The sequence below is a fragment of the Macrobrachium rosenbergii genome, chromosome 26 (genome assembly GCF_040412425.1).
Source record: "Macrobrachium rosenbergii isolate ZJJX-2024 chromosome 26, ASM4041242v1, whole genome shotgun sequence".
NCBI classification, from domain to species: Eukaryota; Metazoa; Arthropoda; class Malacostraca; order Decapoda; family Palaemonidae; genus Macrobrachium; species Macrobrachium rosenbergii.
Genome location: NC_089766.1, coordinates 12,070,738 through 12,083,073, shown reverse-complemented (window position 1 = coordinate 12,083,073; position 12,336 = coordinate 12,070,738). Strand labels below are relative to the sequence as shown.

Sequence of the window (12,336 nt, the reverse complement as noted above, 5' to 3'; positions counted from 1 at the left end):
TGGCAATGCAAGTAGTGGTGATTGTACATGAAAATCACTAGACAAATACACTCAATGGTTAGAGATATTCAAATCATGAACATTGTCGAATATTGTATGGTAAGACTGTTGCCCTTTCCTTCGAAATGTCGATGGCTGCTGATATTCGCTCATTGGAGCTTTGTCTGATGGATGACACACACACATGAGCCAATATGAAAATCACTAATTATTTAACAGCAATGCTATGCACACTCCAGGCTCAGTGATTTGTCGTCTTGCTTTGTCTGATGGATGACACAGACTGCCAATATGGTCCCTTACAAAATCACTAATTATGCCCGCAATGATTCATTATCTGCTCAGTGATATTCAATATTGGTCTGATGGATGAAAATCACTGCCAATTCACTAATTTTTAACAGCAATGTTGTTGCAGGTTTTAGAAATACACTCAGCAATGTCAGCTCTTTGAAAGTTATTCATTATCTGCTCAGTGATATTCGTATCATGAACATTGTCGTCTTGCTTTGTCTGATGGATGACACACACACATGCGCCCGTAAGACTGCCAATATGGTCCCTTACAAAATCACTAATTATTTAACAGCAATGCTATTGCAGGTTTTAGAAATACACTCAGCAATGTCAGCTCTTTGAAAGTTATTCATTATCTGCTCAGTGATATTCGTATCATGAACATTGTCGTCTTGCTTTGTCTGATGGATGACTGCGCCCGTAAGACTGCCAATATGGTTTACAAAATCACTAATTATTTAACAGCAATGCTATTGCAGGTTTTAGAAATACACTCAGCAATGTCAGCTCTTTGAAAGTTATTCATTATCTGCTCAGTGATATTCGTATCATGAACATTGTCGTCTTGCTTTGTCTGATGGATGACACACACACATGCGCCCGTAAGACTGCCAAAATCACTAATTATTTAACAACAATGCTATTGCAGGTTTAGAAATACCTCAACAGCCTACAAAATCACTAATTATTTAACAGCAATGCTATTGCAGGTTTATTGTCGTCTTGCTTTTGAAATACACTCAGCAATGTCAGCTCTTTGAAAGTTATTCATTATCTGCTCAGTGATATTCATTATCTATCATGAACCTCTGTAGGAATCTTTAATGGATGACACACTCATAAGTGCCAATATGGTCTCTTACAAAATCACTAATTATTTAACAGAAACATGAAGAAACTCTTTGAAAGTTATTCATTATCTGCTCATGATACTGTTTGCATGGATTAGACTGCTTCAAAATCACTAATTATTTAACAGCAATGCTATTGGGTTTTAGGCAGCTCTTTGAAAGTTATTCTGCTCAGTGTTTCGTACAACCTATGCTTTAAATCTCTAAGTTTTCATTAATCTGTACTCAACTGTTATCTGTGGAAGAGGTTTATTAATCTTTTCTGTGGAATATTTGTATATGTATATATGAGCATTAAAACGTAGTAATGCCATGAGGTTTTGTACCTGTAACCCTAGAATACTAGGCCAGTTTAATTTTATTCACCTTAACTAATCTAGGTCCAATAAGGTTTGTCCCTTACCTTTGACTACTGGCAATGGTAACTTGCCTATTTCCTGATCACTATACTGTACATCCTCTTGTGATGAACCTATAACTTCTATGTCCGTGCCATTTCCACAACTCTTGCTAAGTCCTGCAATATGAGTTGTTTGACATAGGCTACACTGGGAGTTGTTTGATGCAGGCTAGCTACACTGGGAGTTGTTTGGACATAGGCTACACTGGGAGTTGTTTAACGTAGAATTCACTGCGAGTTGTTTGACATAAGCTACACTGGGAGTTCTGTGACATAGGCTACATTGGGAGTTGTTTGACGTAAGCTACATTGGGAGTTTTTTTTATATAGGCTACACTGGGAGTTATGTGACATAGGCTACACTGGGAGTCCTGTGACATAGGCTACAATTGAGGTTGTTTGACATAGGCTACAATGGAAGTTGTTTGACATAGGTTACACTGGGAGTTCTGTGACATAGGCTACACTGGGAGTTGTTTGATGTAGGCTACATTGGGATTTTTTTTACATAGGCTACACTGGGAGTTGTTTGACATAGACTACACAGGGAGTTGTTTGACATAGACTACACTGGGAGTTCTGTGACACAGGTTACACTGGGAGTTCTGTGACATAGGCTACACTGGGAGTTGTTTGACATAGGCTAGCCTACATTATTTTCTGTTAAGTGTAATTTATATGAATTCCTACTAAAATTCAATCTAGGCTAAACCAGTCTTTCTTTACATTGCACTTAACTTGCTGCTCACAACACCTACCTAAATCCCTTTTTCTGGCTATAGCCATCGGGTTGTTTATTGATTAGTTGGCCAGGCCGTGCAACACATTCTGCCCGAGCCATAATTACTCCGCCAAGGTAAGTAGTTCTGTAACCCGCCCCTGCTCACGACCTCGCAACCTCACGTGCCCCAATACCTGACTCAGTCTTTCCCAGATTCCAGACTGCCAAGACGCCATCTCTATTGCATCTCGCACATTTACAATTTGCCGCTGCCAATCCTGTGGCGACACTGGATTTAGCGGTTTTATGCAATGACGAGAGGTCATTGGTTGTGTTTTTAATGACAAGTGGCCTTCTGGGTGATTTTAGTGATGTTTGTGGCCAGTGCAAAGAAGGCACCGTTGGTCTATTGAAACATGGCGACAGTTTCCAATGGCGGTGGAACACAAGACATTGTAAGAAACACATATCTATTTGGAGTGGTTCATTCTTCTCTCATTCCCATCTGTCCTTTCTTGAACTAATTAAACGGACATATCCATCAAGTGGAGTAGAGTCAACACCCACTAAAATGCGGTCTAATTTCGCAGAAATCCGACAATCCGGTGACACTGCCGTACAAACAGAATCGTCATCTCCATCCGTCCCTGTTCCGCCATTTCCAGTTGTCAAGATCCTGCCAAATCCAGGCGCCCCAGGCCAAAAGAGAAGAAGAATCAAGTCGTCCGAATTCTGCGATGCTTCTGATTTCGAACAAGGTAAGTGTGGTTTTGTTCAATTTACAGTAAAACTTTTTCTGGCTTTCTGGGGGGGTCCAGGGGAAGCAAAGCCCCCCTGGCCACGTCAGAGCATGCAGTCCTATGTGAGGTTAGGTAGGTCAGATCTGGTTAGGTCAGGACCTGGCATTATAGGAAAGGTTAGGTTTATTTATGTTAACTGGCTTACTGGGGGTTCGCCCCCAGCCAGGTTAGGGCAAGCCGCCCTATGTTATGTTAGGTAGGTAAGATCTGGTTAGGTCAGGACTTGGCACTATAGGGAAGGTTAGGCCTGTTTAAGTTATAGAAATAATGGTAAATATTAGCTTCCATCCCGGCGCCATCTTGTTTGTATTCGTCCGCCAATTTTCTAGTTGGAACCTACTGCCATCTGGTGTCTGGTGATGGGTATCATCTAGAAAATTGGCAGATGATAGCCTTAGCCAACTAAACTGTAGGCGCTCCCCGCCATCTTATGCTATACCTGGGTGTAGGCTATACTTACAGAGGCCTAATGTATGTTACCTTATCGGACAAACCTAACTGTATGTTTGTTTGCACTCCCAACGTGGCGTAGAGCTGGTTTCAGTGTGATGAATACACTTTATATTGCAGTTAAAAGTTATCCTGTGGAATGGAATGCAATATGAAATTTAGACTTGAAGCCAAGCACTGGAATCCGAGGGATTATTCAGCGCTAGTTATTGTAATGTTATCCAGGGGCAAAAGTCAAATACTTGTTGAAGTGAACTTAGTGTGAGTTTTCTTACCTACTTACCATGGTAAGTTCATCCAATAAAACACAAAAGATATATCCGTGGCACGCTACTTCATTATGGCATGTAAGTTTTACGGTCCAATTAAAAAACAAAACAACAGAACCACGAGTAAACCTTGTAAAGTCCCCACTCAGCGGGTTCTCTGTGATGAACATCCCGTTTTCTACGTTGCCTTCACATGCGACCTAAGGTCGGACAAACACAATCTTGTCATTATTGTGAATTGTATATTTATTACCTGTTCATTTGCCCTTGTACCACATATATGTGTAAGAGACCCGTCGCACCGGCCGCCGTCTCTTTCAAGCACACGTGTGTGTTCGTGTGTTTGTCATCCATCCGAGGGGACAAGACAGAAAGAAGAGCATCCCATTTTCTCTCACTTGCGGAACGCAACTTCTACCATACAATATTTCCATCTGTTTCTCCCCAACCATTGTTGTCTTGATATATGTACAATCACCACTACTTGCATTTCCATGCAAGCATTCTAATCGTGTACTCATAATGTTCCATCGAATCATCTGTATCAAAGTGTATGTATGTTTCTGTTTGCAAAGATGCCAAACATCTCGCCCAGGCCATCTTGTCCTTCCGCATACTGTGCCAGACGAACTTCTCTGCCAACAGCTTGGCTGTCGTCCTGCCGGAGGGTTGGGAGAGCCCGGCCGTGGATGACATCGAACACCAGACGGCGGTGGGAGGCGGGTACCAGGGGGCGGGGATTGCTGGTGCTTACGTCGCTCAGCAGTGTTGGCTCCCCAGGGGTGAGGGGCACGTCCTTCCACTTGAGTGACATGATGGCGGTGCGGTAGGCTGGAGTCTCTGGACTGTCAGGTTGTGGCGATCTCCCGTGATGAGTTCACCCGGGACTATGAGGGGCTCCCCGTAGACTTTCTCTGCTGCGGATGGGCCGCCGCTGGCTCTGGGAGCGGTCCTCAGCCCGAGGAGGACCCAAGGCAGCTGGAACTTCCAATCTTCGGAGGTGCAGTTGGCCATGAGGGACGCCTTCAGGGACCTGTGGAACCTCTCCACCAATCTGTTGGCTGCAGGGTTGTAGGTGGTAGTGGTGTGGTTAGATGTCCCCAGCAGGCGTGCCAGGGCGGACCACAGCTCGGACAGGAAGGCAGGGCCCATGTCGGTGGTTATGTGGTCCGGGACACCGAACCGGCTGATCCAGCCGGAGAGGAGGGCCTCGGCGCTCGCACTGGCAGTGGCTTCCTGCATGGGTGTCGCTTCAGGCCACCTGGTGGAGTGGTCGACGATCATCAGGAGATATCTGGCCCTGCCTGATGGGGGAAGGGGGCCTACTATGTCTACATGGATGTGTCCAAACTGCCTCCCCGGCTGGGGAAACACACCCACAACATGAAAGGCAAGTTAACAGGAATTGACACAACAATATTCTAACACATACACAAAGAAAACAGGTGTAAACTACGGACAGGGGCCCCGCCTTCCTTTCCGAGCTGTGGCCGGCCTTGGCACGCCTGCTGGGGGCCACTCACCACAGCACCACCACCTACAACCCCGCAGCCGATGGAATAGTGGAAAGATTCCACAGGTCCCTGAAGGCGTCCCTCAAGGCTCGTTGCACCTCCGAGAATTGGAAGTACCAGCTGGCCTGGGTCCTCCTCGGGCTGAGGACTGCCCCCAGAGCCAACGGCAACCAGTCCGCAGCGGAAAAGGTCTTCGGGGAGACCCTCGTAGTCCTGGGGGAACTCATTACAAAGGACCGGGATGACTTAACAATGCAGGGGCTCTGCAACAGAGTTGGAGAGTTCGCCCCCTGCCCGCGGACATATATCAACAGGACATCCCCCTTCATACCTCCTGGGCCCTACAGGGAGCCTTTCTTCATACTTGAGAGGAACAAGAAGGCATTCCGGGTGGCCGTCCACGGGAAGGAAGACTGGATATCGATAGACTGCCTCAAGCCCGCATTTCTGGAGGAAGATGTCAGGGGCACTCCCCAAAGGCCCCGCAATAGGTGGCGCCCCTACAGCCCGCCCCGTCTGCAAGAAAACCTCTTGGGTGCCCCAGGGAGGCCCCGGGACCGGGCAGGAGGGCAACCCAACACACCCATCCACAGGGCACTGAAGAAGATGAACACCCCGCCCACCAGCTGGCATCAAGAAAGCAGTGCCCCCTCTGCCACCCCAGCAGATACCTGCTTTGATCAGACGTTACTTATGTATGTCTTTGGGGGGGGGACTATTGTAAAGTTCCCGCTCAACGGGTTCTCTGTGATGAACATCCCGTTTTCTATGGTGCCTTCACATGCAACCTAAGGTCGGATGAACACAATCTTATTATCATTATTGTGAATTGTATATTTATTACCTGTACATTTGCCCTTGTACCACGTATATGTGTCAGAGTATTTTTATGTCCAACCAGCTATTGTTAATCATCATGTTTTCTGTATGTACCTGTTCTGTGTTGTGTAGAGAAATAGTTTGACCTCAGGTCACTTGTAAATTTTTGTACCCTTGGTCTCTGTGTATACACAGACGTCCGCACGCCGCTTTAGAAGCGGATCGCTTCATCAATAAACCAGCAGTACTTGTCTTCCTGCTCATCATTTCACACCTCTCTCACAACCTCATACTCAAATGATGTATGGGAAGGAAGCTCGAGAGGGAAGGAATCGCTAGCTTCGGACTACCAGGGTCGACGTCATCACGTCATATCCAACAGGTCGTGTCTCTCGGTGGTCTTGATTATAGTCTTTATAGACTATATCCTGTTCTTACTATTTAATTAATTTATTCCAACTTAATTCCAAGGTACCACTTTATATCCTGTTCTTACTATTTAATTAATTTATTCCAACTTAATTCCAAGGTACCACTTAGCTGCGTTGTAATCCATTTTTACAAGTACCACTTTCGACGTTACTCCCAAGGAATGCCGTCAGTTACATGACACTCAATTGAGTGCTATTTGAAGATTGGGAACTTCAGGGTTTGTCTTTTCCATATTTTTTTTTTCCATCCTCAAACTCTGTAAGTCTTCTCTTTCTTCAATATTCCATCTGTTCTTCTTTGTCTGAGTGGTACTTTTACCACCATATAGATGTAATTTTTACTATTTTTTTTTTTATTCTTGAGAAATCTTTACTTCATTCTGTATTCTGTCTGATCTCCGAGTTTAATAAACTATTCTATGGCTATCGAAATGCCTTCAGTTACCTGTTTGCGCAGTCAGGACGAATTGACCAAACTGGTTTAAGTGCTTTTATATTATTTTATTCGAGATGAAAAATGTTATTTTTTTGTGTAACAAATCTTGATTCATCAGATCATATAAGTTGGTCATATCAAGAAACGGTAGTTTGGTAGCTTAGGCTAGGCTTATGACCTCGAACTACTCATCTGTTACGGGTTATATCACTTTAACCTTATTTGAATGACAACTTATTTTCGAATAATGAAAATAATTTATGGTAAAAGTTTGTAAGGATGGTAACGACAGGGAAAATACTCTTGGTCATACAAGCGCTAGGCTTATGCCTATTGATTTGGCAGACAATTTTATTTTGTCCTGGTATTCCTCCTTCCTTTAACATTAATTCTCTCTAAATATTGTCCAAAGTCTCACAGAATAGAAAGGAACGACTTTGCCAGCCGTTCTCTCCTCGGCTTGTGTACAAGTCGTTTTCTATCTGAAATATATGCGGAACAAGGCATGTAGATATTCACCCCTGATGAAGCTTTACCTTTGTCACTGACTTTTTCTCGCTCTATAAATTTCATATCTTATGCAATTTCTTGCCATTATCAAACTTAAAGATATAATTAAAATTCTTTAAAAAATATTTAACATTAATGATTATTTAAAAATTTTAGCTAAATTTGACATAGAAATTCGCTATACGGGAAACTCGATGAAATAAACGTGTAGGGATAGTCGAGGTTTCGAAGGGAGCATCCGTATTGACGCTGTAGTGAGAAGCTGACTCTCTATTTTTGAAATACTCGGTGTTAAAGATATGACCGGGTATATAAGACAAAGATAAATTATTTGTTAGGAATAGAAGTCTGCAAACATGGAACACTACGAAAGTTCTGTTAGTAGTACACACTATTATATTTAAGTGTTGTCAATTTGGCGCATTTTACGCTAGGTCTAGAGTAGCATAATTTCTAGCGTATTCAATATGAAATTACTTTCTAATTCTAATATCCTAGATATATATTTTTTCTTTTTAATCTGTCGATTGCACCATCATAGCTCAGGTCCTATACAGTACTTAACCCTTAAGGGAGGCATGATTTATCAACACCCAGACCGGGGAAACTTTGAGGTCGGCAAAATAAAAAAAAAAACCCACATCAATGGAAAGAGAATGACACGTACATTTACACTGTATAAATAACAAAATTTTTCCCTACCTTCCACGAGAAGTTGAAAATGACTATTTACAACCCCTTGTGGGGCCTCATTTACAAGACAATAGTAAATTTTAACAACTTATATATGTTTCTTCTAATAAATAAATTTATTGTATTTTGTAAAATTATTATTACTGCTCACACAATATCAAAACAGATAAGAAATGAAAGCAGTAACAAATTTTTTGCAAACTTGTTGAGAAATATTCACATAAATTTACGAGAAGGAAGATTCAGTAACTTTTTTTACTTTTACATGCCCTTCCTAATATTTCTTTGTAAAATTACATTTACAACCAATATACTATCGTAAAAGACAAAAACAATAGCGACACCTTCGTATATTTGCAAGCAAATTTACAAAAAGACCCATGTGAGAGAGAGATGCAGTACTTTCCACATTCAAGTCAGAAGCATTACTGATGGCTGCAGTGTTGCCAGATGGCATCATCCATATTTCTGGGAAAATTGGGGTAAAAATTCTGGAGATTTCTGGGAAACTTCAAATATATATATATATATATATATATATATATATATATATATATATATATATATATATATATTTTTTTGTGTATATGTATGTAGGTGTGTGTCTATGTGTATATATCTATACATGTATGTATGTACGTGTGCATATTCAAAGTACATATATACATATAATGTTAAAAGAAAAAAAATGTGATGAAATAAAAGGAAAATTGAACAGCAAAAGTAACATCAGTGGATTCCTTAGAAATACTAACCTTAATTATTTCCTGCAAGCCCATCAGTTGATTTGCATATGTCGGCATTCATTTTTTAATCATCTTGTTTGTCACCTCAGTATCATAACAAGAACTGTTCATCATAAGACGCCTTGTATGAAGTAATCCAGAAATAGTTTCAGTCGATAGTCGATTCCTAGTCTTTGTTTTCATTCTGTTAACGGAGGAGAACACCCTCTCAGCTGTAGCACTCGAATGCGGAAGACTGAGTAGAGATCATGAAATAAGCAAGGTTTGGAAAGAATGGTGCTCCATCACCAGTCGTAGAATGTTTCACTTTCACCCAAAATTTGACTGGTGTTATACTTGGGTCATCAACACAATATCTGAGTGAGTGTTCCGAAGCATACGCCATTCAGTATCAATACTTTGGATATTTTCCTTGTTAACAAGATGAGGGAAATTGGTTATTAGAGGACCTAATGAAGAAATGCGTTTGTCTCTGACAACAAGGAGGTCCAATGCTTCTAAATGTTTAAATACAGCCTTATTAAATGGGAACCGTTTTGAGATTTGCAATGCTGCTTCAATAAAAAAGTCCAAACATCTCAGTTTAAAATGATTAATAGCTTCCTTTGAGTTGATTCAGTTTGAGAAAGGGTCATTTCAACTGAAATTCCAAAATACATATCATCCAATTCTTTGAAATTACCTGGATCATGAGGTCAGAATGTCTTGCAGTGGAGTTTTTCAATATAATCATCTTTCAAATAACATTCTAAAATTGCTCTGTATGACCTTGAGACAGACTTATGGAGGGTGTGTATTTGAGAAGTCTCAGATTGCATTTGTTTGTTAAGAGTATTAAATATGGGCAGAACAAAATCGAGAAACTCTAGACAAAGTTTTGTTGTGGGATCCTTTAATTTCATAAGTATGTTCTCACAGGCTAATAGTCTCTCACTTAATACTGCATCTGTAAAGTACAGTGTTAATGCATTATATTGTTCAAGAAGTCTGGATACGACTGAATGAAGCGAAAGCCATCTAGTTTGACAAGGATGGAGTAACTTGTGGGGTTTTACATTTACAAATTCTTGAAATTCTTCAAGAACACCTAGTCTCTTTGGACTACATGAAAAATAAGAACGCACGTCACGAGCTAAATCCTCAATGCCTCTTGGTAATTTCAAACATGCGTATGATGCACAGAGCGCGAATGAGTGGCATATACATTTTCACTATAAACAAATGAGGAACTTCCTCTTTTAGTAGTGATGACAGAGAATGATGAGCGCCAAGCACTGTATTGGCACCATCTGCGCCAAATCCAATTAAGTTATCTTTATAGGGAATTTCATATTTATTCAGAAAATTTATCAAACTTGTGTGCAGTGCAGTAGCAGAGCCATCCTTCACTGGAATAAGGGCCAAAAAGCAATCTTTTAATCTCGCTATCGAGTAACGTTCTTGCCACAACACACGTGTTTGACACATCCTTTGTCAGTTGATTCATCAACTATTAAAGAAAATTTGTTCAATTTTAAAGTTTCAATTAATTGTGAAAAGCTTTCCTCGCCAGTGACTTTGTTCATAATTGCTGTTACTTTTGTTCTGCCACATTTAATATGCTTTGCAATCTCCGAATCTGGACATACAGCCTGCATTAATTTAGGCATATGGTCCACAACAGATAGGGGCAAATCATGTTCAGCAATAAAAGTTGCTAAGCGAATTTCTCTTGCTTTCACTGACTCATTCTGTTTCTGCTTTTTGCTTGTTGATGCCATGTCAAGCAGTGATGGCTGCTTTCGTAAGGAAATAGAATTCTCGGTGTGTTTCTTAGAAACTGCATGCTTTCTTAAGTCAGATCTGCCAGCTTTTAATGTTAGATGAACATTGCAACTTGTACAAAATGCAAAAGATGAACCTCTGCTACTTTCCTGAAGCCACTTTTTAAATTCTTCTTCACTTTCCACAATTTTGAATACTTTTGATTATATTTCCGCTTGGCTTTTTTTGCCGGAACACTAGTCGGTGTTTCATAACCACTGCCATCATCAGATGATCTATCCATTTCAATTTGTTTCCAGTACAAAGAATTATTGTAACAGTACCGTCTCACTATGGTGAATACGCAACACAGACTGCTAAGACTGGTCACTGGACTCAATGGTCAAGTATTATGAAGTTGAACGCGGGTAAAAGTTGCGAACGTACACAGTCAACGATCATGGCTGTGACATATGTTCAATACGTTGCGCAGACTCGGTAAATCTCATAGGATATTAATATGAATGCTAGTAACAGTAACGAACTTACACAACCAACGATCACGGCTGTAACATGTTCAATACCTACCTACACAGACCCGGTAATTCTCAGAGGAATAATATGAATGCTAGTAACAGTAAAGATCTTACACAAGCAATGATCATGGCAGTGACATGTTCAATACATACTTGAATACTCTCCTCATACCATATTTCAAACGATGCCCAATCCCGTAAATCTTTGTCATACCCGAATGAATATTTGAGGATCTTTGCACAATCAAATATTTTAATAATAATGCAAGTTTGATGATATACTATTTTTTTTTTTCAGAGTACAGAATTAGCGTATATTTCAACATTTTAAGCGATTGTATTAAGCATATCAGGTGATGTATAAACACACACACATATATATATATATATATATATATATATATATATATATTCTATATATCATATATATACAGTATATATATCTATCTATCTATCTATCTATCTATATATATATATATATATATATATATATATATATATATATATATATATATATACATACATACAGTATATATATCTATATATATATATTCTATATATCATATATATACAGTATATATATATATATATATATATATATATATATATATATATATATATATATAAAGAGAGAAATATTGCATATTATGATAGATAAGTCAAGCAGTTTATCCCCAAATGCTAAGCTGCATATCATACATTTTATATATATATATATATATATATATATATATATATATATATATATATATATATATATATATATATTATATATAAAATAAAATAAATGTGTATGACATTAACAGAAAATACATACAGTGCCACGAGGTTTATCATTATCAAACAACTTCAGGTAAAAAAAAAAATGTGAATTAGAAATACAAATCTGGCATAAAATTGACAACCATGAATGATCCTATGCAGTCGCGGCAAGGGTTCCCAGGTGATACCACAGCTAACCCGAAAACTTCTATAAGAAGACCGCCAATTTGCCAAACTGTGGAAAACGCCAAATCTGAGAACTCAGATCGAGCCGCATGTATGAAAATGGGTGTACAAAAATTTAAACACTCATCCTATGTGCATTTATGCAGAGACCGCACTACTTTTCAGTGACATT

The 12,336-nt window shown here is 39.8% G+C and overlaps 1 protein-coding gene across 2 annotated transcripts in view; it reads left to right on the top strand.

Moving 5' to 3' along the window:
• The first annotated feature begins 2,899 nt into the window (after positions 1-2,899).
• Positions 2,900-12,336, top strand: part of TSG101 (tumor susceptibility gene 101) — a 66,699-nt gene continuing 57,262 nt past the window's right edge. The window contains exon 1 of one of the 2 annotated variants that reach the window (XM_067128235.1): positions 2,900-3,027. In XM_067128235.1, coding sequence (XP_066984336.1) covers positions 3,007-3,027 — 21 coding nt within the window. In that variant the 5' untranslated portion in view covers positions 2,900-3,006. The remainder of the gene's footprint in view (positions 3,028-12,336) is intronic. The other variant, XM_067128239.1, reaches the window with a different exon arrangement.